This window comes from Lingula anatina, chromosome 2, assembly GCF_051362555.1.
Source record: "Lingula anatina isolate TDL-2025a chromosome 2, LinAna3.0, whole genome shotgun sequence".
NCBI lineage: Eukaryota > Metazoa > Brachiopoda > Lingulata > Lingulida > Lingulidae > Lingula > Lingula anatina.
In genome coordinates this window covers 26,426,744-26,454,237 of record NC_141768.1, presented here as the reverse complement: position 1 = coordinate 26,454,237, position 27,494 = coordinate 26,426,744, and the positions used below count along the sequence as shown (strand labels likewise).

At 37.8% G+C, this 27,494-nt stretch overlaps 1 protein-coding gene across 14 annotated transcripts in view; it reads right to left on the bottom strand.

Annotated features, from left to right (window-relative positions):
• Nucleotides 1-18: 18 nt before the first annotated feature.
• LOC106167019 (uncharacterized) overlaps nt 19-27,494 on the bottom strand; it is a 104,519-nt gene continuing 77,043 nt past the window's right edge. For 12 of the 14 annotated variants that reach the window (XM_087003881.1, XM_087003877.1, XM_087003878.1 and 9 more), the window contains 12 exons: nt 19,312-19,486; nt 12,891-13,091; nt 12,519-12,612; nt 8,376-8,570; nt 7,939-8,094; nt 7,304-7,402; nt 6,929-7,073; nt 6,484-6,649; nt 2,942-6,278; nt 2,460-2,671; nt 1,928-2,054; nt 19-802 (listed from right to left, as the gene is read on the bottom strand). In XM_087003881.1, coding sequence (XP_086860007.1) covers nt 663-802; nt 1,928-2,054; nt 2,460-2,671; nt 2,942-6,278; nt 6,484-6,649; nt 6,929-7,073; nt 7,304-7,402; nt 7,939-8,094; nt 8,376-8,570; nt 12,519-12,612; nt 12,891-13,091; nt 19,312-19,486 — 5,047 coding nt within the window. In that variant the 3' untranslated portion in view covers nt 19-662. Of the gene's footprint in view, nt 803-1,889; nt 2,055-2,459; nt 2,672-2,941; nt 6,279-6,483; nt 6,650-6,928; nt 7,074-7,303; nt 7,403-7,938; nt 8,095-8,375; nt 8,571-12,518; nt 12,613-12,890; nt 13,092-19,311; nt 19,487-27,494 lie in introns of all 14 variants that reach the window. The other 2 variants (XM_087003879.1, XM_087003880.1) reach the window with 2 other exon arrangements.

Genomic DNA, 27,494 nt, shown 5'->3' with positions numbered 1-27,494 from the left:
TTTTTTATTAATTTTTACTTGTTTTCACCAGCTCTCTGGTTAGCAAAGTATTTACCACTGAAATAATAAGAAAAACAAAACTTAAAAAAAAGTTTTTTTAGGGGATATCCTTTTTTCTATCAAATAATTTAACTCCTCTTTCCCAAATTACAGTTACTAATTAAAGCACAAAATTAAACATCCTAAAATCTGGATGCACTGAACATCTTGTTGGTACAAAAATATAACACAAAAAGGGCTTCTTTCACAGCCCACAAACATATCAAGAAATACACCTGAAATGCATGTAAAACAGCTTAAAAATCTCAATTTTAAGCATTTTCAGTTTAAAATTTCTTTAACATATGTAAACAAAAAAGGTTACTGTTACAAAATGATCTGACGAATTGTAATCAAATATCATCAAGATCACCTATCTTACTCTCAGCTTATAACAAATAATTGGAAAAAAAGTTACATAAAGGACAGCTCTTAAAAAATAATTTCACATAATATAACTGAATATAAATCACTCTAACTTTTAGTATCTTGGTTTCATAACATACAATTTCAAATTTCAAATATGCAACAAAGGCAAAAATTTTTCGTTCTGCGACAAAATTTTCAACCTGTCCTCATGTAAGAAAAAAAAATTCGATAAGTCATTTTCAATCTCATTGGAGTCATCCCCGGATGTCAAAGCAGGTCACCATCATGATGTGCGACTTGCAGGCTACTACTCTTTTTTCAAGGATAGACGTCTCTTTTTCCAGTGCTTCCAAATAGTGCGGATCGTCCCTCTGCATTTCACTGGCCAGGAACACTAAAATTAAATAGATAGAAAGGATTTGAATATTTGTCGCAATTTTAGGCTTTTCATTTTTTTTGGCATTCTTCATTGAACATAATTGTTTCCCACATTTTTACAGAGCAAATTCAAAAATTCAAGAGATTTTATCAGATCTAAAGACATCACATCAAAATGGTATTGGAAAATTTACTTAAAACCTCATTATCATTTGTACAAGTGGCCTAGATAAATTCAATAACATTGGATATAACTAATTATATATTGCTGGCATAATCAAAGTAATATATATTTTAATTACATGCAAAAAAGGTCTTCAGAATGAACTACTCATGCAAGAATTAAGGTAAATAAGAACTTTAATGTTTAATCTATTAGCTGTTTTAAGTGAGAGCTATCTAGCTTAAGGCAAATCCCTTAGTTTCTACATAATGTATTGATATATAATAAAGAGTACTGTGCAATCAAAGAATATGTATTTATATGTATATATAAAGTGCAACAAGTATAGGTATCTACCTAGACAGATTGGTATATAGTAGTAGAACACCTAGTAAATCAACATGTGGTAAAAGCTTAAACTGAGAAGGCTACAGTGAACTCAAAAGTTTGAACTTTTACCAAAATTACCAAAGTTTCCACATTGCAGTGAGAATGGACTGATGATTAAAGTAAAACCACTTTACAAAACTGACCAAAACAGCAAAGCATAAAACTAAATAATTTCACTCAATTTTGGATAACTGAAATAACAATTTACAATCATGCTTCAAACACAAGCTAACATTTCAAACTAAAGTGTTCACACCAATGCTAATATATGATTTCAAACAGAAAGGAGTGTGCATTAAGAAGTCAGAAATGAGTGCAACAGGGAAGTGAAGCATTGTGTTAATATCTAACTATGCATACACACACATACCAACAGCACTAACAATACAGAAATGAAAAAAAAATTTTCAAAAATAAAGTTCAACTCAAAATAATCAGCTCCTTAATGTGTGCAAAGTATATGTAAATCTCAGTCCATTCTAACTACAACATCTAGACCTGTGTATCCCACCACCACATAAAAAGCCACAATGATGTGGAGTTGGCTCACCTAGACTTATTGCACACGACAGCATGTGGTAGACTTACAATCGTAACTCCAAGCACTCTTATCTACCATAAGTTTATCTTTTGTGTTCGCCAGCTCTTGTTTGAGCTCTGACTGGCGATCCATAAGACCCTGTATTTTCTTCCGCCTGCCATCTAATTCTCGTTGCTAGAAAGAAAGAAGTCAACAGCATGTTGACAAGCTGGTACCTATGTAAGGTTGCTACTCATTGCCTATCCAAACTGCCAAGTGGTCTGACAGCTAGGGAGATACTAAATGACCATGCTGTTAAGAAAGTTACACTACATCAGCAATGCTGATTTTTCAATCAAATGTCATATAAACCACTTTACTGAGCCAATTGAGAAATGCAGTCACAATACAATATTGAAAGTACATGCAATCCAAGTGTTATGCTGCTGCTGGGCTGTAGCCTAGGTCTGTAGCAAATGGATTTGGTGAATAACTGAGTGCAAATGAGAAGAATGTTGTGGGGCTCATTATCATGCTGCAGACGTGTATTTCTCATAACTCTTATCAATACAATATGTACACTCTGGAACAGTTCTTTACCTCTGACGTTTCCCGTGATCGCGCTCTCTGCATTCTCTCCACATCATCAACATCGTACATTTTCAGCTCAAATGGTTCATCACGTGTGCCCTCTGCTTGCCGGGTGTCTACCCAGGCTTTTGGTGATGCGGCACAACGTTGGCTGCTGGGGCTCTGTGGACAGCTGCTGGGGGAATTGTCTGAGCGAGCTGGGGCAGACTTGCTTCTACGTGCTATTGAATAGAATAGAGTTACAAGTAACCTCATGGAATAATATCAGGAAAAAAATAAAGAGAGAAAAAAGAACCCTGGAAGACCGTGTTACTCAAAAATGATTTCAAAAACAGATTTAATCCTTATTTATAAAGAACCCCTTTACCATTATCCACAAAAAATAATAGATCTAATATGTTATATATCTTTATGAGAAGAGTACAACTGAATATACATACAGCGTATCATATTTACTTATCAACTTTATTTACTTATCCTGTAACACTTACATGCAGTCCTCTTTTTGAAAATCCTGTTGCCCCTTATCCAACCACTGGCTGAGCTTTCGTTGGACGAATCGTGTGTTGAAGATGATGTGCACGTGATCTCGCTGCTGTCTCTTATCATGCTCTCGTAGCCGCTGCTCGTGCCACCATGGAGACGCTCCTTCTTGGTGACGACTCCACTAATGCTGCTACTGTTGTCACTCCCATGTCCACTGCTGGAGTGGCTGGATGTCCTTGCTTTGGTCAGGGTGGAGTAAGGGGACAACAGCTTTTTGTCACCAATGCCGCTGTCATTTCCACTGTCAGAATCACCTTCTCGAGTTTTCACAAGCTCAGTGACCCTATTGTTGCTTGCTTTGGTGACAGGCAATTTACTCTCTTTTTCCTTCTTGGGACTGGCTTTTGCTACTTTGGGGGATATCTTAGAGTCTTTACTGCTCTGAATGCTGGCTTTGCTAGATGACTGTGGAAGCCTTGATTTACTAGTTGGAAGTTTGGAGGTGGGCGACTTGCTTCGTGAGCGTGAGGGGCTGGCACTTGATCTGGAGGGACTGCTATTGGTGGAGCTACTGGTGGAACTGGGTTTCTGTGGCAGTTTGCTGGTCTTGCTGCTCCTGCTGGGACTGGGTGTGGCAGCAGGACTGGCAGGGACACTGACTGACCGTCCACCCTGCTGTCCACCACCGCCACCCCCAGCCTTAGGGGCGACACTCTTTGCTGGGGTTGATGGCTGTGACATAGTTCCACGAGGCAAACTACTGGACCGTATGGGTTTGGCTGGAGGGGGTGGTTTAGGCGATTTGGTGGCATTTGTCGAAGGTTTATTTGGCAATGGAGGTTTATTTTTGGCATAACTGGAAGAGGAGGCTTTATTCACAGGGAGTCGACTCTGCAGTTTGGGGATGCCTCTGGCTGGTTTGATTTTGTCATCTGCAGACTGCCCTGGGACCATTCTCTCTGTGACTATATTGCACTTTTGTGTGGTGATCTCGGTGGAAGCAGATGCGGCCACCACCTCATGCTGAGATTTCTCATCTGCTGTAGGGTCTTTATGCAAATTAGGATTAGAGGCACCATCTGGACGTCGGAAATAAGCAGGGCGGATATGGCTCTTGCCAGATTTGTCGGAATCTTCTGAAGATGGGGGACTCTGGTCAGCATTATGGACAACCTGTGATTCTGTCCTATTACTATGGCCATTTTCAGCATATATTTTGTCAGTGTCATTCTCATTTTTGGATTCTTCAACCTCTTTTTCAGTCTGTGGCTGTAGCTGTTGGTTTTCAAATAAATCAATGATTTCTACTTCAATGATTGGGGTAACATCTTCTTTTACTTGGTCAACAAGTTCTACTGGTTCTTGATGTTCCACTGGCTGTATGTGTTCAATGTCTACATTCACTTGTTCCTCGTGACCATCCAACAGTGTGGACTTATTACTCAGAGTGTCATAGTCTGAAGTGTCAAAAGCAATACGCCACACTTCTCCTGGCCTCATCATTTCCAACTGTTCCTCTACTTCAAGTTCGTAAATAGATTCCCGGTTGCTCATGTTCCCTTGATTGTTACTGGCCGCCTCAGAATCTGTCTCACTTTGGTGATTAGATAACTGATCTGAAGGAATAGGACTCGTTTGGAGTTGTTTATCCTCCATTGTGCACGGTGCCATAAAACATTCCTCATCAATAGAAGCTTTGTCCGAAGTCTGGGCCGCCATTTCAAAAGTCTCAGCAGCCTCAGACTCATTGGGAACATTGTCATAAGATTCCTTGTCAGCTGTCACTGTAGACTCGGGCTCCTTGTCTGTGCTCAGTGACCGTATCCAGTCTGCTGTTCTCCTAGATGGATTGGCAGGAGGCGGCAAGATAGCTTTCTCTAATTTTGATGATCTACTTGATGATGATGAGGAAGGCAATGGAATACGACTTGGCGACTGGGTCCGTGGTGACGAATGACCCGATCTTTGTGATTTAGGAGATTTGGTTCTTTTTACATTATCATAGTCACTTCCAGTTCCATTGCTGGTACTAGTATTAGCTTCTTCTTTCAGAGAGGAAGAAGTCACATTGTCCGTATTTCCGCTATGTTTTTCAACCCAGTCTCTCACAAATGGCTTGACTGGTACAATTTCCTGGGGACAACTTTCCTGTTGTCTACTACACACGTTATATACATTATCCTTTGATACAGCACACACCTCAGTTTTTGTTTGCATGGCTACTTGCCTTAGTGTGTGTGCATGTGCACTGTCATTATCATCACTATGGGCACATGGGGCAGTCACCCTCTCCTCCTTAATTTGCTCTAAACGAGGATTTTTGAGGGGTGATCCAAACTTCTGTGTGGGTGTAGGCAACACAGGCACTTGTTCGATTACATTGTCATTTCCATTGATTTCAGTATCACTAGAGAGAGAAGGTTCCTCACACAAACCAGGTCCCTGTGCAATTCTCTCTTTTACATTAGCATGATGCCCCCCTCGTTCTTTATCTCCACTGCTGGGAGCTCTGAGTTTGCTCACGTGAGCTCTCGAGTCACCAGAACTAGTCTTACTCCCAGGTATGTGAGACCTCGATGTTGTAGACTTACTGGTTACTGCTCTAGATGATTGGTCCTCTCGGACAGAGTCTATTTTCTCTTTTTGTGTCATCACAGTGAAAGCCTTGGGCCCATCAACCCAGTGTTCTTGTCTCCCTGTGTCTGGATAGATGGCAGCACCAGGCCCATCCACCCACTGTTCCCCCTGGATTCCACCATGATCTGTGCCCTCACGAAATGCTGGAGGTTTGGGCCAATTCCTGTGGCCAGGGTTTCTGGAGGATGCCCCCTCTGAGGACTGTTTCGATGGCGTTGGAGGACGAATTTTGCGAGGTAGCTGTACAGCCTGAGGTGAGGCCTCACTCGTACTTGCAGGTTGTTTCTCCGCCAAATTGGGAGACTTGTTCACATTTTTTATAGGCAATCTTGAGGCTGAAGCACCAAGTTTTATTCCTGATCGACTAAGTGGCCTTCTTTCTCCCACCTCACTGTCCGAGCCTGACCCACTACCGCTTGGCAAGCGCATCCTTGTTCCACCTGGCATTATGGGAACACTCACAGGGGGACGCTCGTTATCAGTCAAATCTGGGTCGCTCAAAGCCTGACCATTGGCGCCCGTGTATATGACAGTGTCACAGGACTGCTCACTGCTGGACGTGTAGTCCTCTCCAGATGTAGAACCAACAGCATTGGAGTAATAGATTCCCTCACGCAGTGTTCCCATACGTATTCCAGGTCTCATACGACGCCCAAAGCCAGAGTCGTCACAGGAGCTGCTGTCATCTGAGCTATTGCTGGAGAACTGAAGAGACATAGACAAATGCATTTTAGTCATTATAGCATAAAGGTAAAAACATTGTTTTGTTGGAAGTCAAACAGAACAGTTGTCTTGCTGATGATATTTAAGTCAAGGAAAATATGTTCAAAATCAGATATACTGAAAAAGAAATACATGAACACATGTTCACAATTGAACTTTAACCGTTACTTTTCTTTTCTTAACCTACTTTGACTTTTGTCCTTCTCCTCATCCTGTGTATCCTGGCAGCCAGCTGGATCACCTGCAGTGTTTCATTGTAGTTCCTGATGGTTGGGGACACATGGGCAATCATACATGCCCTGCAGGACAGACTGCCCAGAGCCTCTCGCAGCAGCTGTGTCAGTTTACTATCTCTGGAAAAATGAAACACAAAATATGTCCATTTAAATATGAAAATACATGAGTGCAATTGACTTTGTTGGTATGAGATTTAACTCATTTATAAACAAACTAAAATACTGAAATAAAAAAATTCTTAAATGGATATAAAAAAGAAAGAAATAGTACTTATGTGATATGTATCCAGCCATTCAAATATGACACAATTTTTGTGCAAATATATATATATTACTAACAATAGATTTAACACCAGTTTGCCATTTATATCCAGATGAGAATAAAAGAAATGATACCTGTGTGGCACATGTCTCTGTCCATTGAGAAGGGCTAGTATAACATTGCCCAGTGCTGACAAACTCAGGGCCTGGCCACTGCTGTCTTTTGCCTTGCAGCCACTGCCAAGATCTATCAGATGTAGGCGACTACGACCACCAGCCACTGGGGAGGTAAATAAGTAATCAATGTAAAAATAATGAGGTTGAGATTACTTGTTCTCACCAATAAATTATAAAAACCAACCTAATGATGTCAGAATTTATTTAAAAACTATCAAAATAATGAAACTTTTAAATTCTTCGCAAATGGAAAAGATGATGTAATCTGAATATTAATGTTGTTTGGATGTATATTACAGAATATCTTTCACAAAAGGTTTGATTTGATCTTACCTCCAGCTCCACTCCCAGTCTTTCCATTTTTTTCCACCCTGTACTGGTATACATGAAGGGTGAATAAAAAGTGGGAGGTACGGCTCTCCTCTTCATTATCTACAATTGTTAAAGCAAAAATATATAAATTCTAATAATTTTTAAACATTAAAGCAAAGATTGGAGGACAGTTTTCTTTGCAATTCAAGTGCAATGATAACAGATGGAGTGAAACATACTTGGGGTGAAAAAGGAAAAAAAGAAAAGAAAAAATGGTAATCACAAGAGCACTACCAGTCTGCCCGATCACCAATCAATTCCTTTCCTAATCCAATTTTAACTTTCACAAGCAAACAGAAACAGACCACGCTCCAATCATCAGACATAATCTCTGGCACAACACCGTGCTATATCAATTAGATAAGTGTGAGGCACAGATGTCTAGCATTACCTAAAATTTCCTAAGCTCTTTAGAAAATCCTTTTTCATTATTATAAAATGTACATCACACATAAATCAATACAACTGTGAATCCCTAGTACTTTTTTTTTTACTATAGCTTAATTTTGACTTCTCCCAATAGATGGCAGTATTGGTACTGTTCTGACTGGAGATACAAGTAAAAAAACCATTCAGACAAAAAAAAGCTGACATACCAGGTGTTGTTCTGGCTGCACATGCGGCATCTAAATAAAAGGCTGCTTTGTCTGCCGTTGGAGCCCTAAGTTCACTCTGGTTCTCTAGCTGTGTGCCACAGATTGGGTCCTCTCTGAGATACACACCAGGGGAGGTATTGCTGCCAGTCTCTGCACCTGCAAACATACAACAATTCAAACACATGACCCTTATTGTATGTTCTCAGCTTCACTTTTAGTAGCTGCTAATCATGTAGACATATACTGTCTTTGTTTTCCATATTCATTCCACGGCAAATTGCATGTATTAAAAGTTGGCAGTTGCAAAAATGTCTTTTTTCAGACTGAAAATTTAACAATTCTGAAACCAATACAATATAGCACCTTTAATTCATTTCTGATATACTGCATTAATGGTCAGTGTGAAAAATATGTATAATGTATTTCAGGCCACCTACTTGCAACTTGTGACAGTAAGTCTCTGAGGGTTTCCTGCTTTCCTGCAACCTCTACTGCTGACACTCTCACTGAGAACCTGGCCCCAGTCTTGTCCTTTTGCTCATTAATGAGACGAAATAACCAGGCTATCGCACAGGGCACTATCCCCAGGGTCTGCTGGGAACCATCCTTGCCAATCATGGTGTAGCTTTTTCCTATGACACACAAAAAGGAACGGAAATTAAAGGCCATGCAATAGACAGATAACATAAGGGTGATGGCCAAGGACAAGAGACAATGTGCTATCTTAAAACAGAGCACTGAATATCATATAGGAACAAGATTGGATTGAGGGGATATTAAATTCAGTGAGGCTAACTCAGACTTCACATATACCAGGTGTTATATTATTTGGACAGATAACTGGGTTTGAACCTAAGCTGTTGATTACCTGCCTTGTCAAATTATTTCCCTTAAATACTGGCAGTATTGTATCAAACTTCTATTTCTGTCAGACCATATCAATAAGCATCAGCTTAATAGAATCATTCAACCTGACAACCAGTCCCAAATATCAGGTCCATTGATCTGCTTAATTTCATAACAGACTTGTGGTTTTGGTAGAAACCACTCTTGAGTGACAGTAATGGTACTTGATCAAATTCACTGTGCAATTTTTACCATTATTTAAGAAACATACACTTTTTACAGTTCATATAAACTGGATATTACACCACTATATTTTCCTATTTATCTAAAAGAAATACACTTCACACAAAGATATTAAAATGGACATGTTGCAAATACTGAATTCCTTTGAATTTGATGTTCACTACATTAAGGCCTTTATGGCTACAGTGATTCTTGTTCAGCAGATTTCAATGCACTTTCGTGAGTTTTAAGTTATTTTCAATACTGATTAACTACATCCCAAGAGACACTGGACAGATGAGGGAAGAGAGCACGAGAGGAAAAATAATGCACAATAAAAAGCAATCCTTCTTTTGACTAGCACTGTTTAACTTGATTCAATTAATCAGCTGAGTAATTAGTGTCAATATGAAGAGTAAGCTCTCATTATTGTGTCGAGTCATCTCAGCATGAACGACCATGTCATGCAAACTGCCACTAATTTAATTCCCTTGAATTTTAGGAAATGTCAGTCTTCATTACTTGGGGACTCTGATTTGATTACTTAGAATTTGTAACATGATCACGAGGGAATACTTGTTTTAATTAAAAGAAAAATGTGAAATTCTATCTTGGTTGAAATATGAAAGTGTATCACAGCGTGTGAAGTGTGATTGAAGCACACGCATGATAACATGTCAAATCTGCAGAGATCTCTAAACCTGCTACAAGTTCTCAGAAATTCCATTTTCACCTAGTCAAAGCATCAGGTAAGATCGCAATTGTTCAATTTACCGAAAAAACAACCTGTCACCACAGTCTGCAACATTCAAAACTAAATTGCAGATCTGCATCTCTGTGCAACTCTCCATACCTCTTGACCGAACTTCCAGGAAAACCTTTTCGAATTGTCATATCACAAGTTAAGTGAGGTTTCAGTATTTTGCATCTTTATCTCATAACACTCCAAAGGACTTCTATCGCCTCACTGTCTATGTACTGTGCCTGTAGGAGACAGCTATGCTGCGAACCATGATAAAACCTTCATTTCTCATTATTGTCTAGGAACACCCAATGGACACGGCTAAAGGATATCATCTATCATGATAGGAAAAATAAAAACAGGCCAAAAGCTATATGGAGACGCTAACAAAGATAACTGGTCTTACAGACAGGGTTGGTGCCAGAGAAGTGACTAGATTACTACTATTAATGTGTTGTTGAATGCTTTACAACAATATCTTAGGTCTCTGTAGAAATATGCCTGCACCACAGGGAAGCTTTGAACAGAAAATCAATAACTGATCATTTTCTCCCCTTTAATGTGTTGTCACATGATGATTCCCTTGAGAGGTCTGAAAAGGTTCAACATGGAGACATATTTTTTTTTTAGTTTATTTCAATCCTCGGCACTTTTACTGCACTTTGTATCTGGTCTTATGTACTAAGAATCCTGTGTGCTTATTACTTAAAGCTCACGAAAGTGCATTGACATCTTCTGAACAAGAATCACTGTAGATAAAGGCCTGAATGTACGGAGCATCAAATTTAGAGGAAGATCCTCAAATTTTTGTCACGCTGATGGTATCTCTTCCAATTTCTAACAAGCACGATGCCAGTTGCTTCATTAAAAGACCTTAATTTTCATACTGAAAAAAATGTGGGGTGCCATGCAATTTACAATACACATAACATGAGGTGTCAATTTACAAACATGCAAAATATCAATTCTTCTTTTATAAGATGCCCTATACACTGTCAACCCATGCTCTTCTATTTACATCTGTGAAACCTATTTTGTTAATACCCTATTAAAGTGAGAACTGAATCTTTATTTGACTTAATTTGCCTGTAATTTAACCTTGTTTACATAAAATCTAGTTCATATAATCAAAAATGCAATCTAATACAAAACAAAAGACATTTTATTCAAAAACATGTATTATTTTTTAACCAATCTGGTGCTAGTGCTGTTTTAGTATGAACATTCACTTAATAAATTCTGTGTTGATCTTTTCGCCAAGATGGCAAATCACTCGAGAGATGATAGAACCTTTCAAGAACCACACAATTTTCACAGCCAGAGAGAATTCCATCTCAGAGGGTGGTCTGAACCCAAAGCTATAGCACATCCTATTACTTAACTGGCGAAACATCTATGAATATGAGTCATAAGTTCACTCTTTTTAATTTCCCAGTCTTAATCTGATGCACACATTTTTTCATCTTCACACATAGAGGATAAAATAGTGCTGGGTATCAAAATAAATGACACAATTAATTACTGTGCTACCCCGCCTCCTGTTTATCTCCCCCTGCCTCACGCCAGCTGTTGGAAGGACAATGAGACAGTATCTGAAGTGATATCCTAATTCATTCAACAAATATTTTTTGAATGATTTCGTCTGGGTGGTCTACTGCAGTGGGTGCTGACTGTCCAGTCAGGTTGCACCTTGAAGCAATTCTCTTCAGGAACAAAAGATGATTATATTTGAGAACCAAGAGAGAAAGAGAGGAAGAAAAAATACAAATGACAGAGTAAACTTCCAATTTACAGATTAGAAAATTGGCCTGTGGTGAGCCAATACAAGATGCATTACTGGGTACAAACAAGCATATGGCAACCAACCAACCAACCAAACATGCTTGGGTGATAATACTTTAATCCCAAGTATAGGAACCCAGGCTATGTTAGGCATGGGGACCACCTCTTCACCTGAATGTCAGGACAGGTACATCCTCAGGCGTGGCACACAGGTGGTATGTCTACCTGCCCATCACAGCCTCATTACCAGCTACCACAAGCTCATCTAGATGTCATGCCATTATGACTTCTCTGCTTCAGTAACTTGGACAAAAGTTGCACACGCACACACACTCTCTCTCTCTCATATAGGCATAAAAAAACGGCTTCCTTTATGAAAAGATTGTGCCCACTTGCAATTTGTACAGATCTGAGATGGAAAATGACAGTCAATTGTTGACACCCCAGCATTTCATAGTTTCTGTCCAGTTTGAAAGGTGTATGATTTATTGCCGACTTCAGGTGAGGTCCATGATAAACGGCGGTTGTCAGCTCAAGGGATTATTACTCAGGTGTTAATTCCTGATGATGGCTATAAATTTCAACTCATGACAGGTAAACAAATTTCTTTGAATGGCGTAACGAGTGTGCCGTGACCAAAGGCAATAACTCAGGGAGTATCAGTGGAATTGTTCCTGGTATCTTGTTACGAAAATGAAGTGTTCTCCTGGGGCAAATGTGAGGTAGGGTGTAAATATGGTGTTGGGAGGGAGGGAGGGGGGCTTGCTTTTACCAATTTCATAAAATACAGTGCCTTTGTGCTTAAACACATACACCTCAAACATGTACTTAAATATTGCCAATACTGCAGCTGTACTTTATCAATTACTCAGAGCAAGATAAGGTAAGAAAAAGGTGGGAAAGTCAAACAAGAAAAGAGCGATATTAGCCATAAAAAATAATTAGTTTCATTCTGAGCCCATGTAGACCTTATGTTTTAGCTACTTACCTAGTTTAGAATGTCCATAACAGAAGAGGCAACCATCTGCTCCATTCACAACAGACTGAATGATATCTGACAGACTGCTTGAGCAGATCTCGGTCTAAAATTAAAGCAAAACTCACAGTTTATGACTTATCAATGCAATAACCTTGAAGGACTGGATTCAAAGTATGGCAGATCTGAAAATATGATCAAATACATAATTTATGACTTATTAATAAAAAAAGGGTGATATCAAAACCATTACTTCTGAATCTACCAGACAACTACTTTACTCTTTACATGAAAAAATAGATAAGAAAGAAAGAAAAAAATCAAAAACATGAATTGATAACACAAATTTTTCTTTATTCCTATAGTACATAGCATTTCCCTTACCAAGGAGTCATCTTGTGAGAAGACTTGGTCGAAAGCAAACATCTTGGGTGCTGCAGCCCCAGTCCTGCGATGAGCTGAGGTAGCATAGCCACTGGTAGAGGGGTCGTACACAGTCACTTGTTTCTTACGAGGATCTGAACTGAGGATAGAACCAGTATCGTTGCTGATATCCGTGGGAGCAATCCTCAGCATTACCTTCACCTAAAACATGCAAACCACATATTATTCATTTGAAATATCCAAAGACAGAAAAAAAAGCAAAATATCCATGGTAACAGACAGTATTAATTTGATACCGTTGAAGTATCCATAACGTCTTCTCAGCAGAAAGCATTCTCTTAAGACACTGGCAAGACTTCAAGTAAAATATTGAAGGATGTAATTGAGATCCCTTGTAGGAGATCAAAAGGAATTTTCTAGGGACTTGTGTTGTAAATGTAAGAATGCTATTGTCAAAAAATTGGCATAATGCTTAAAATCCAGAAAAATCAACCTTCAAGAATGTTGCTTCTAGCTTTTTTCTCAACATTCATCTTGGTTCAACATGGCTAGAATTGAGGGACTACAGGGCCTGTCAACAGCATGCCTTTTCAGAACATTTTTTTCATTATCATTCACTAACGGGGCTCCTTTTTAAATCTTCAGGATGAATCCTGTAGAAAAAAAGAGTCCATAAAGAGCCAATCAATAAAGATACTACATAACAAGCTGAATGCATTCCAAATTAACTTTATAACAATCTTGATTCTGATTGATAAGGCCTGGATCAATGTATATCTCACATAGCCCCAAGAGCTAAATGCTAACTATCTCCATAATTTTCCTGAATCCCATCAATATTTGGACAACTTCCTGCAGCTTAGAACCATCTCTTTAAAATATGAAGATGATATTTGGTTGAGTGTGAATATAAAGCACACTACTAGTAAGCAAAGGTATTCTTTTGCTGGGCTGGACAGTTTGGCAAAAAACAGTAGGGTTATTATCTGAAAAGAGAATTAATGGCCCTGCATTATGTTGAACAGTAAACAAGTTTGCATGTAGACATGCTTGTCCATAATGTGGTGTGGCAAGTTAGGAAGTCCAGTTGGTTGTCACATTTAGATTTTAACCACATAATCTGGCCCTGACTTTATATCTTCTTTTTTTACCTTCATTGGTGCAAATAATTGAAATGAGTAAAATCAGCTCTTAACATGCTCTTTTTTAATATCCTTTGATATTAATAAAAAACAGAACTTGTTGTAAATAATGAAACTGAAATCTATGGGAAATAGAAACACTGCTTCAAATGCTTCAATGTGAACTATGATATGTAATTCACTTTTGGTTCCAATTTCCACTTGTCATAATTTGGATTTCCTGCACACATAACACTCAAGCCAGAATTGGACACAGACAATGCCTGCCTTTTTATGGTGTAGACAAGCCCCATGGTTTATGCTAGTAGAAGAGTGAAGCCATATTTTTGTGTACAATGCAAGCTTTCTTGTTTCCCAGTGGAAATCTGGAGAAGCAATAGGGTGTGGGCAATCACATGAAGCTTACTGGAAATTAAATCAATGCCAGAAACGTTGACTTTGGGTCTTAGACTTCATCCAACATGACTTATGAGACTTATTTAAGTTGCAAAAAGTGGCTGCTGATAAATGTTGTGGCAAACACTGCAATAAATACACTTCTTGGAGGACTCTGAATCTCTACGATACAAACTCATTGTAATAAATTAATGACAATAAGGCAGTAGGTGTAAACCGAAGTGCTGGGGTGGCATACTTCATATTTGAGCATGTTTGTGCAAGTATTAAATCTCCCACTGTACACAGCCGTTTCTTATCTCTATTCATCAACTGTGCTTCATTAGCTTGCACTGTATGCCTAATTAACAATTTATTCCTGTTAAATACCAGGAGAAAGACAGCTTCAAACTGACAGCTCCTGTTTCCTGCGACTGGCAGGCAGTCTGAAGGCTTCATCCACTCAAATATTTGCACAATACATGAAATGAGGAGAATGACGACATTTACATCGATTTGTTTTATCTTCATGACTGAATGACCACTTTTACGTACTATGATCAGATGATGTGACTGCAGGGTAAGCAACATCACATTGTTAATCAATACTGATGTAGATGGAGATTCCAAGTTTTAACCTACTATAAATAGCCATCTTACAATGTAAGACACACTGCAAATATTATTGTATAATCATTAAATGACAATAAGTGCAATTTCCTGTCTGGAGGCAGAAGTGGTGCCTCAGCAAATAGTCTACAAATGGGGTAAAAATTGGACATTTCATTTTTATTTTCAAGGCACAATCTTGTCTTTTCATGGAAGTGAATTAGTGCTGATGTAAAAAGCTGAGATGGAGAAGGAGGTATTGAAGCAACCAGACGGCAATAATGATCCTTCGTTGCATTAACTCCTACTCGCTCCAATGAAATGTATTCCAGTAATTAATTACCTCCCTTCACTAACTAATGTTTGCTATTCAGTGCACATCACTAGGGCTCTTTTCTGATGGGAATGCTACTTATATTTCAATCATTATGCAAAATTACCGAATGACAATAAAATCTAAATCCAAAGCAGCTGAGCGTATTACACCACACAATATGCGTTCATGACAGTCATTAGTTCTTCATACTGTTTAGTGCACCACTTCCCCAACACCTTAGAAATCTGTAATTTCGGTCTTCAATTGTACTTATGAGAAGCCTCTCCTCTGGGAATTTAATGATTGATTTATATAGTTCTGAGGTATAGCTCTATGTAATGCACTATGGTTAGAAATTTCAGGGGCCAATGGCAGGAAAATTGGATTTGCATGGCCATTTCATCAAAGCTTAAAGTAGGATTCAATGTTTACTATGGCTTCCGTTTCATAAGATGTACTAGTTGCTAGGAAGGATGATCATGAGTATCTTCTGTAATATATTGCCAAATGGAGAACAAACATAATAAATAAAATACAAAATGTACAATAGTATTTGACGATCAATGCTTATTCTTTAAAAATATTTTAATACTTGTAATATTATTTACTCTTTTGAAATTCTCTGTTTCAACTTTCTCTTCCTAGAAAGTTTTTTCTCACATGAAAAAAATTCTAATTCTAAATTTAGGTTTTACCTGGCAAAAAAAATAATCCCAGATTCATCAATATGTCCAAAATAACACAAAAATCTGCAAGATACAACATGTCTTGCAGTGACAGTAAGCTATGATAGTTGTATCGCATAACACATATCCGCAGGAGTAAAGTAGGGATATATAACTGTGCTGAGCCACAGTGAGTTTACACTGTGGCATCCACTAATTGCTTAAATATACAGTCTAAATCCAACTCTTCTGACATGTTTGTACTGATGTAAGCCTGATTACTGGGCTGGGCTCTCTGGGGCCTAATGACAGGTGGGCTCTATTTTCTATTTCAACACACAAGTATCAGTTGAATTGGAATGCAAATCTTATTATTGTCATTTATCTTTATCCGTCCAAAGGGAATCAGAATTCTCCCCTAGAGCTGAAACTCTATCCCAAATCATGGGCCAAAATTGAGCAACTTTTCTAATTGAATCTCATCAAGGTAGGCCTGGCTGTGTCTCCAGGTAATTTCTCTGGAAGCCTCATGGTCTGCTGCAGTGTTTTTGGAACCATTTTCTAGGAGACATGAAAATTGGGCATTATTTGTCTACCCTTCGGAGGGCCTGTTAGGCTTTTCAAATTCATTATAGATGGTGATTACAAGTTTTATGCTGAGTGCACTTCCAAGTTAGCATGATACTAACAATAACCTCCTCTTTTTATTTCTGCTTTCCCTTTTCCTGGTAATCACCTGGTAGCAAACACTGTTCTTAGGAAGAAATGTAGATGAAAGGCAAACAGAGAGACATACAATTTCCTTTAAGTCATCAATGGGGTTGAGAAAGGTTAGTGGGGCTAATAAAATGGGAGGCTTAAAAGTGGATGATTGAAACTGCATTAGAAAGAAATAAGTATTTCTGTTACTCTTTTCCTTGTATTTCTTGGCCCTTTTCAGAATATCCAACAAATTGAAAAGATGAATCCCACTTACACCTCTTTTTTATGATTAAGGACTTAAATCATTTGTTTTTTCAATAGAACACCCACTCTTTGGTTGTAAAATTCCTCAGTCTGGCTCAAAATCTTATTTCCCAAAGGTGAGTGTGTGTCAGATGAAGAACATCAATTCTCAGTGTGTGGTACAATTTCCAAGTAATTTGACAGCCTCCTTGTTTTAAGCTGCCAAGCCTAGGGCCTTGTTTGTCTTTTGTCAGGTGAGAATAACTGGACAGTGGGCAGAGGTCAAGGGTGTGTGTGTGTGTGTGTGTGTGTGTGTGTGTGTGTGTGTGTGTGTGTGTGTGTGTGTGTGTGTGTGTGTGTGTGTGTGTGTGTGTGTGTGTGTGTGTGTGTGTGTGTGTGTGTGTATGGTCACACATTCACACCTGTTGAAGGGGGTCCATACTTGCCATGAGAAAAGGGTGGAGGGGGGGAAGTCAGACATATTGACAGGCTGATGACAGGTAAGAATTGAAGATTACCACATACAGTATATATCAACAACAGGTGCTGTGGAAGTGCACTAGTCTAGTACTTAGTATGAGGGTGGAATGGTTTATGCTCATTAAATTTTAAAGCCTTAAAAGGGTATTCGTCATAATACTTCAGACTCATTTTCCAATAAATAAATAAATAAATAAATAAATAAATAAATAAATAAATAAATATTCAAAAGATTATACCTTATAAATGAAGACATGAAAAATCCTATAATTTTTTTTCATTCATTTTCAAAATGCACTCAGATACCATCTGGCCTTTCACTGACAGTTTGATTATTATTTTTGTTAACTTATTTACACTATCAGGTGAAGCCTCACTTCCTACACAAGGCAAGAATTTGTTTCAAATTGCTACTAATGCAGGTTACCTTTACCTCAGGTAGTGACATGTCAACTGTATAAACAACAGCAGCTTTTCACAAACCACAGTCTAGGAAATTTCAATTCTGACATCTCAACAACTATCGCCCATTTTCAGGAAATTTCATCCGGAATCACAGTGGGGACCCTATCAAAGCCATTTAAATAACAGGATCTGAAGATATTGATATTTTATAGCATTTTCCCTATGACCACACACACTTTTATCGGGAATTAAAAGACCCTGACTTCTTATAGATTTTTTTAGTGGTGGTCAAAAGGGTGAAAGACTGAAAAGGGGTCTTTTTATTATGTATACAAAGGTCTTGGATCAATATATTCCAGTTTTAGAAGCTGCCATACCCTTTCTAGCAACAGGAAAATGAAATTATTTCATGATAAATGATTTGCCCTTTTCCCTCCAATTTCAAAACTGACTTTCACATTGAAAGTGGTCATAGGCGGTTTAGTCCCTAATTCAAGCTATCAGCTTAAAAGAAGGTTGGGAATATTAGAACTATCCCACTGGAAACAAAGCCAGACTCCCTAGACTCATAAAAAAACACTTCTTCCATGTAATCTTTTTACAGAGAAAAGTAACATATTGTGTAACATAGGATCAATATATATATCCCCCACTCACAAACATGCCTGATTTACGATATTGTCGATAATGTATCTCAGAGCAGCAATTTCTTACTAAAAGTTACAATTTTTCTTTGGATGTCCTGTTGGATGGCAAACAGCATTAATCTACCCATTGAAATTAAAATTGACTCATGTTAAGATACTGCTCTACGAAAACAGACCAGGCCTGAAATAGTAAATGGGCTGAGCATTGTATCGATAACAGACACAGAGACCTTGTCTAAGCCTTACCAATAAAAATAACAATAACTGTCATCACACGAGCTGCAGTGATCCACAGGATTAATTCTGAGCATAAAATCCATGGATTACTTTTCATGTTCTGCATAATGGTCAATAATAAATGCAGATGAGGCTGTGGGTCAATGGGTTTGAACTGGCCCAGCATGGGTTACTGATCAACTATACAGGGATTACACTCACAATCCAGTTAAGACAATCATTCACAATGACCACCATACAAGATAAAAACAGATCAATAGAGCACACATGACACATCTTCCAGGCTACTTCCAGATGGATTTCAGAGGGGGGAAAAAGAGAGAGAGAGAGAGAGAGAGAGAAGAAACAGACTGTATTATTATTGAAAATCTTGATAAAAGAGCAAGCCAGATGAATGATGGTAGTTTTTTCGACTAATTCCCTCCTCTGGGATTCCATAGTGTCATCCCCTACTGCTGGATGGCACCATTTTAAGTGCTGCCATTAATGGGGAAGCCATTCCCTCTGGACAGCCGAAATGGCAAATAAATGAAACCCGTTTTTATATCTTGACCATTTGAATATGACAAACATATTGTCTATAACATGACCATAGCATACCTTGCCAGTGCCTGGGTTCTGGATTCTTCCCACAGTTCTGAGTAAACATGGTGGTGCTGGCGGGGGACTTGCGTGGATTATTTCACTAAATCTGGTTGGGAAAGGAGGAGGCTCCGGTTCTGGAGGCTCCCTACGCCGCTTTTTCTTTGAGGAGATGTTCAGTTTCTGAGCAGCCCTAGAAAGAGTGAAAAATCATGCAATGTTAATGTCAACATGAAATCATATCTATACAGTATAAATAAAACATGTTTTAATGCAATTGTGCTCAGCGTGTATGCCATTTATGTTGTACTGAACTTATGCACAATCATAAGCCAACCTTACAAACATGAGATGAAAATGAGTTGCTCAGAGAACTCCATACTTTGATATACCAAAGAGAGTAAATCTTGCCAGACATATATTTTCTTTATTGCATTTTCCATTAAGATATTCAAAATTTCAAAGTTAGCACAATCATACTGCAAGGTACATAAGAGATGGCTGAAGTAAAGAGAAATATAAATTGTGGTCCCACTGAAACACATTTTATTCAATAATGTGCAAAAAACAATACTCCTAAATGATTTTGATGAAAGCATTCTGATCATGATAATATTCGATTAAAAACTTCTGCCTCCAGCCTACAAGATTCGTGCCTGTCACATGGAATCTATTTTTCCTCTTTTTTATTTCCCAAGGCCAGATTCAGATTCATTTCTCTACCAAAATTATCTGATATCGCTCAGTTAATCAAGCATAGGGCAAAAACTTGATAATTCCGTATTGATCCAGAGAACTATTTAACTCTGGTCAGAGTGACTAAGGCCACAACACCCATTAAGCAGTAAAAACTACCAGCCACCACTGGCAATTAGGAGATAAATTAGTTTTTGTCTTGATTCGACAAGCTTGAATTTGATTAAATGAAAATATGGACAGCATGTGTAATTTTACACAAAATTGCTTTTAAAAATAATTTTGACTTAATTTTTGAGAATCATGTTTATGCTATGAAAACACTTATCCCAATGCTTCTCTGTTATCTATTTTTGGTTTCAGAATAGATATGTAATGTTGATGGTGATGGGAGTAATGTAGAAAAAAAAAAAACAATAAAAGATCATGATTGTAAAATTGCACATAATAAACTATGATATTTAAGATATACTATACACTATACTTCCTTGTTATGTCATAGTGTTTAATCAACAGCTTCATGAATTTATAAAATGTATCTGGTATTCCTTAAAACAACCAAAGATATATTTCTGTGAAAAAATTTTAAAAGTTTTTAGATAATTATAAAACAACTTCTGATTAATGTTTTCAAACAAATCTGTGTAGATCTCAGAAAAGAGAATGCAAGTTTGTATGGTACTTTGTGTGTGTGTGTGTGTGTGCATACACGTGTGTGTGTGTGTGTGTGTGTGTGTGTGTGTGTGTGTGTGTGTGTGTGTGTGTGTGTGTGTGTGTGTGTGTGTGTGTGTGTGTGTGTGTGTGTGTGTGTGTGTGAAAAGAGGGAAGATTGCCAGTTGTTTATGTAGAAGCTACCCCAACTGTGGTAAAGAGACATAACATCTGATGCAGACTGGCTTCCTGGATAGTCCTACTATTACTTGCCAGTTATCAAGGAAGTGTAGGAGGGGAAGAAAAAGGTTGAGCACTTAGGCCACCTGGTGGTAAGTAAGCAAAATCTATATCATCTCTCTTCTTCATCCACAAGTCTAGATCACCGAGATCCACTAACCTTAAAGTATACCCTATCTACTGGTTTCAGGTTTTATTACCTAAACAAGATTTTGTTCTCTCTTGCTCTTAACATTAAAAGATGACCTGAATATTTGCCTCTCTTACTTGGAATAATACTTACTTAAAAAAACACGAAACAAAATAATTTCAAGAAAATCTTATCAAAAGATTATGGTATCAAATGAGGACATGGCAACTGTTTTAGAAAATCTTTGAACCTAAACAGAAATGTACAGATGAGAATCAAGCAAGTCGGGCCAAGTGAATAGCACAGAGTGAGCGCTCTTGAAATACCTGAAAGGTTAAGTCTTTTGATCCTTGAGTGATGCATGTGATACAAGTTTTACGACCTGTCTCTGGAAGTGATTTCCCCATGAACTTAACAGCCCAAGTAATCAATGCCCCTACTTTGACTTATTTAATTACAGTCTTCCTACATTTCTCTAAGACAAAGAGGGGACATTAATCACATTAGAAAGAGTCCACATAGAGAGGCAATGCTATCCCTTTCCTTGTACTTCAATTTCTCTGTCTTAAGATTACCTAGTATTCTAATCATGGACCAATATAACAGCATGAGCCATTATGTTCAGAACCCTCTTGCATTGTTCAATAGACCATCCATGTGGCATAATTAAATAAACCAGAACACGAATCTTGCATATGAGCAAAAAATTGCCTTTAGATGATATCAGCACTTTCCAGCCTCTGACTCTAAGAATCTTCTTCATATGAGACTCATTAGTAAATTGAAATCTGTCAGTTTGGCTGCATATAAAGCATGCAGTTCAGGGATTTGCTCTAGTAATCCAATCCATAACACCCTAGTTTCTGCTTCAATAGTTGGGAACATACAATAAAAAGATCTTACAGATCTTGTAAAGAATATGCTATTAAATATCTTCCCATGCAATTGCCGCAAATATTCTTTAACAAAGCACTCAAAATCTACTTGAAAAAATCTTTTTATATATAAATGAAAAAGAGAGATAAAACAATTTCAGTCAAGTCTCTACAGTGTGGAACACTTGTATAAACAGTTTCCTTTGGTAATGGCTTCTTAGTATAGCAATGAACTGCCCATGTCTGTTGGTAGAAGTAAAGATGTACAGGCATTCTCACACCCTACCAGATGTAACAATATAAATACTGACACAGACATACAACAGAAACATAGTCTCACCTGTGACTCATATTTGTACCTCACTCCATGCTTGTAGTAATCCAAAATTACAGGAAAAAAAATATCCAGAAAACTGTGATGGTATCTTATATCAGCAAACAGACAGCACTTCAGATTTCCCTTAAAAGTATCAAAGTCTCAGATGCTGTAGTAACTGCAAGAATCAAATTCTCTCATTTCACACCATGAAAAATACAGTCAATCAATAGCTCTTCCTGTCAGAATCTGCTTTCCCCCAAACCAGCCTCTGGTCTGCCAGCAGATTCAGATTAGTGCTAATCACACTAGTTTCTGCTGCCCAACTCATTATCTGGACTGCTACCTCTTGGATCACATGACCTTAACCAAATTATTGACTGTGATGAATCCTGTAATGGGGGACTGGATGGGGTCGAGCACTCCCTTGTGACATTACAGATATACAGAAACTACTGCAGGATCCCCCCTACAGCTAATAATGGTACCTTCCGGCCATTCTGACAAGATGAGTCAAGGGATGTTTCTTACAGCATTGACCACTCATTTTCATAGAAGAAACTGCTGCATCAACTAATCATCAACATGTCACTCTTGCTGCTTCATTTAATCCCCCACACAAACTGTTTTGTATGGCCAAGATTGGGCGCATGAAGTCTCATCAAAACCTAGAGTCTGTCATTTTTGTTTAGTGCTTCAATCTGTTGCAGGGCCATTAACAGAGGAGCCATTGGGGACTTGCTAAATGTCAGGGAACTGTGGAATATTTGTTGGTAATTACGAATTATTTAACACTGTCTGCTGCCCAAAAGAAATATCACTCTTGATGTCTGATTTAAAGAATGTTATGAGAAAGGGTTTTATTTCATTACTAAAGGGATGGCCTTGGCATGACATGGTTGATGGCATTTTTCATAACACATTTGTGTACACAAAGTAATTTAGATGAGAAGATGAATACACCAAAGATTGATGTGCCATGAGGAGCAATGTTTTTTTACTTGTTTTATCACAAGTTCAAAAGCACTAAAAATTGATCACTTTTATAAGGTGATGTCAGTCCCAGGAAGACATCCATTTCAACATGACAATTACCATGTGTTAGTGTAAATGGCCTGTTTTCTTCAATCATTATCTATCAGGGAAAGCATGCAAACATGCATCCTCACAGTTGAAGTAGACTGGTCTACCTGGTTATTATGCAATTTAAGTGCACTCCTAAGGTAATTTTTAAAAGGCTTTTTTTGTCTTATTCTGTATAAACTTAAATGACATTTAAATGTGTGCAACTAAACATAAATGCACTTTAAGCTTGTTAGAATCATAAATTTCCAAGTGAGAAACAAATTCCTCCTGACATCTTATATCCCAATGATCCCTAAATTCTAATGCTTGAGTTAAGATGACTGCCCTTTTTCTACTGTTATTTGGATAAAATATCTGACATCAGTAAGCTAACGCCAAGTTTTTACTCCTCTCTTTGTCAACAAGTTACTTTTCTCATAACTTGTTTCCCACACCTATATCACCTTGTGATTGATTTCAGCTCAGCCAGACACATGGAAGATTAAAGTCAAGCACCAATGGCAAGTGGCAAAACCCGACAGCATTTAAATTTGCAGTAACCTTTTCATGGAAATTTTTGGACTAGATTAAACCAGTATGCTAATGCAGGAAGGGGCTTTGAACTTGCATAGCGTGCCGTTCCTGGAGATCAATACAGTATTTCCTCTGGTGCAACAGTCAACACAGTGGTGAATTTCCTTTGCTTCATTGCTCTGGTTTAGGCCTCCACTCCCTGCCAGAAAGTAACGACTCATAAAAATGCAAAACTTACAACTTGGACTTCTCTGTATCCAAAACAATAAACATGAAAAATAAGTCTAAGTCCATATGTCCTTCTCTGCCCTGATATCTATGTGTTCTCCATCACGTCTCATTTTGCACTCTGTCACTCCAAAAAGGGAGAAACCGTCACCTTTTCAGTGCACCTGGCCAAGGTGTGGTCTAAACTGACTGAACACCTCAATTATACATATATCTAATGGTAAGCTGCATACCAGGGGCCAATAAACTTTGCCTTGAACAGTACAATTAGATCACCTTTTCAATGATGATTAAGACTGGATGGGGCTTTGTGAAAAACAGAGATATCGGCATAATATACCAACACCCAAATCTGGCTTGACAAACAACATTGGAAACTCTTTGATCGCATTGTTTTTTACTTTAATTTTTTATTAATTGAGTTTAACAGAGTTTATTGGGTAAATATATTTGCAACAGAAAGATAACATTCTCTTATATAGACATATAAACATGTCTTAATGTGATAAAACATAACGTAATGTTTTTCTGTACTCCTACACTTTTGTTAGGTTTCAGATAATAGGTAATCCCAACATGACATGAGACATATGTTACACTATCTTATCTGTGTTAAAAATCTGTTACAATTCCAGGTAGACCGAATTAAGGCTTTCCAAGAAACAGACACAGATAAAGTAAATCCAATTTCTGTTGACTGATACGGCTAAACACAAAACCCAAGTTAAAACAAAACAGAGCATGTTCTAATAAGTTGCAGGGAAATAAACAAATGTTAAAAAAACAATCTCTAGAATAAAATATACCGTCTTTCACCTGACAGACCAAACTTTACATAGTGAAGCAAAAGTGGCAGAACCGTACAGCAGAAAAAGTACACGTGCCCGGTTTCACAAGTGTCACCTGTCAGTGTCAAAGACTCTACGGAGCTGACAAGGTCACCTTGTGTACTGTAACCAGTTACTAAGACAAACACACAGGTGTTTAATCCAAGGTGTCCATCCCATTGTTTTTTGTTTGTTTGTTTGTTTTTTTACAACAGAGCACTTCTTATAATTTTCACATTATTTTTAAATAGGCCGTCAATGTAAGCCTTGCTTTCTTGACTGCCATCTTTTGCCTATGGTGAAAAGTTAAGATAAAGTGACAACAGATTCTTATAACAATATTGGTATTTAAGAAGAAATGAGACCAGCCACCACCCTGATACACTCTGGGTAAAAATAGGATGCTGACTTATCTGGTTAAAAAAGCATTAAAAAGTATATGCCACATCAAGAGTAAAAACATACAAAGATATTGTTTGACTTGAAACAATTTCACTGTTGTACGAGGCCAAGAGAATAATGTAGACTCAAGAACATAAGTGCATGTCCGTGAAATCATGCCACATCCATCATTTTTGTCTGTGCTGAGGTAGTCAATGAATCCTTGACTGGAGCAGATCCTTCACCGAGATTTCTGCACAGACATCTGCATCTCTATACACGACAAACCTGTGCACTGTTACATAAGTTTTCAGACCAAATATGACAAAAATAATAAAGAAAACAAAGAAATATTTACAAAGCATTTTTGGGGGTTACTATCACTGTGGAAGATTTTGATTCAGAGTGATGGCAAGCCAACACAACACAACACAGCAAGGTGACAAAGTTGCAAGGTTGACGTCAAACTTGTCTGATTAAATGGACGCCCCATACCTCCAGACATTTTACCTTGTAGTTTTTCACTTTACCTGCTAATTACATGCCTGGTATCACCCCTCCCAAAGCTTGATGAGAATATAAAGGCATCACATCAGGAGAAAACTATGTCAGATTAGGATTATAGATTTTTTTACTGTCTGGACATGACAAGCATTTTAGACATTTTGATTTCTTTTTTGAAAATAAGTTGATAGATCTAATATGATAAATATGAAGCTATGATACTCTTGTACATAAAAATGGTTTTGGACCAAGATTTGGATTCATAAGATATGAAGCATTTACGGTATTCAGATTTGATAAAACATGTTTTCTTTCTTCACTTCTTTGTTTTATCTCTTCTGTCTCTCTTTCGAGCTCTTACATAGACTATCTTGCTTAGCTGAAATGCGCTTCTGCATCAGTTACAAGAAACAGTTATTGTTCTAGTCCTCTTCAAAGTCAGTTCTTCCACAAAATAAATCTGTGGTTCTTGAATCTGTTTCGGCTATTTCGCCGCATATCATTTTTACATTATCCCACGTTGGCATGGTTCTAACCCATCAGACACATTGGGATGGTTTATTTAAAGATGTAATAGGCAGCACAGAACTAAAGTAAGTTTTCAACTTTTGACATTTTGCATGCAACAGTACAATAAATGCCACATTAGGAGGTAAATTTGTCACATATTATTCTGCACCAAGTTACTAGCCAGTTTAAGTTCTTCAAATATGAAGTGTATTGTCTGAATGAAAATGATGTTTTTATATAGATGCTATGGCAAAAATTTGAATAAATTTTTTAGATTCCAATATTTCACTAGGATAAGTGCTATTATCACTTTGGCCACATACACTAAAAAACTATCCAACAAAAAAACAAGTCAGGAGAAGCATCTCTAGCAGAATGTAAGCAATCATACATCATTTCAGGTGTCAGTGAAGATCTTTCACCAACTGTGCACATCAAAAGAGGCTAATGCCATTTCACTTTGAACTACAAGGTATCCACATATTTTTCATGGAAATTTAAGGAAATCATAAACAGTTGTTCTCTCCCTGGAATGTAAATAACCAAAAAACTAAAAAAAAAAATCTATGGCATTTGAAAATGTCAGCTTTTTTTTGGTGGTGGCCTTCATTTCCTCAGAAGCATTAAACCTAACATTCTACGATGAATTTTTAAACCACAGGCAATCAGAAAATGAAGTCATTGAAGTGGTTAAAAAACCAAAGCGGCTTTACCTGACATTATATGACTGGGTCACTCACTATACAGGAAGTCTACAAAATTTTCACTGTGTGTTTTTCTTCCTGAAAGAAATGGCACTGAAGTCTCTTATGTCTGTCCTTCGTGCCTCCCTGTTCCCCTTTACCCTTTCAAAGCATGTGAAGTCTCAGTGCTGATTAGTGTGTACCTGACTGTGTGAGGGCCTGAACCATCACAGCCATCAGAACCAATATGTGTCTAAGAGAGAAAAAGAGTATAAATTGAGAGAGAGAGAGAGAGAGAGAGAGAGAGAGAGAGAGAGAGAGAGAGAGAGAGAGAGAGGGGGGGTGGATAAAAGAAACGGAGGACATATGCAGAAAATCAGTACAACTAGTACCTGGGCAGACAGATCAACCTGCAAATTATGTCTTCATTCAGGATTTTACCACCTAGTAAAGCAGAGAGCTACATTGATCACACATTACTGAAATCTGAAGTGTAAGATATATATATCACCTAGTGTTGCATGATCACTGCATCTCATAGACATGGCTAGTTAGTTTCCA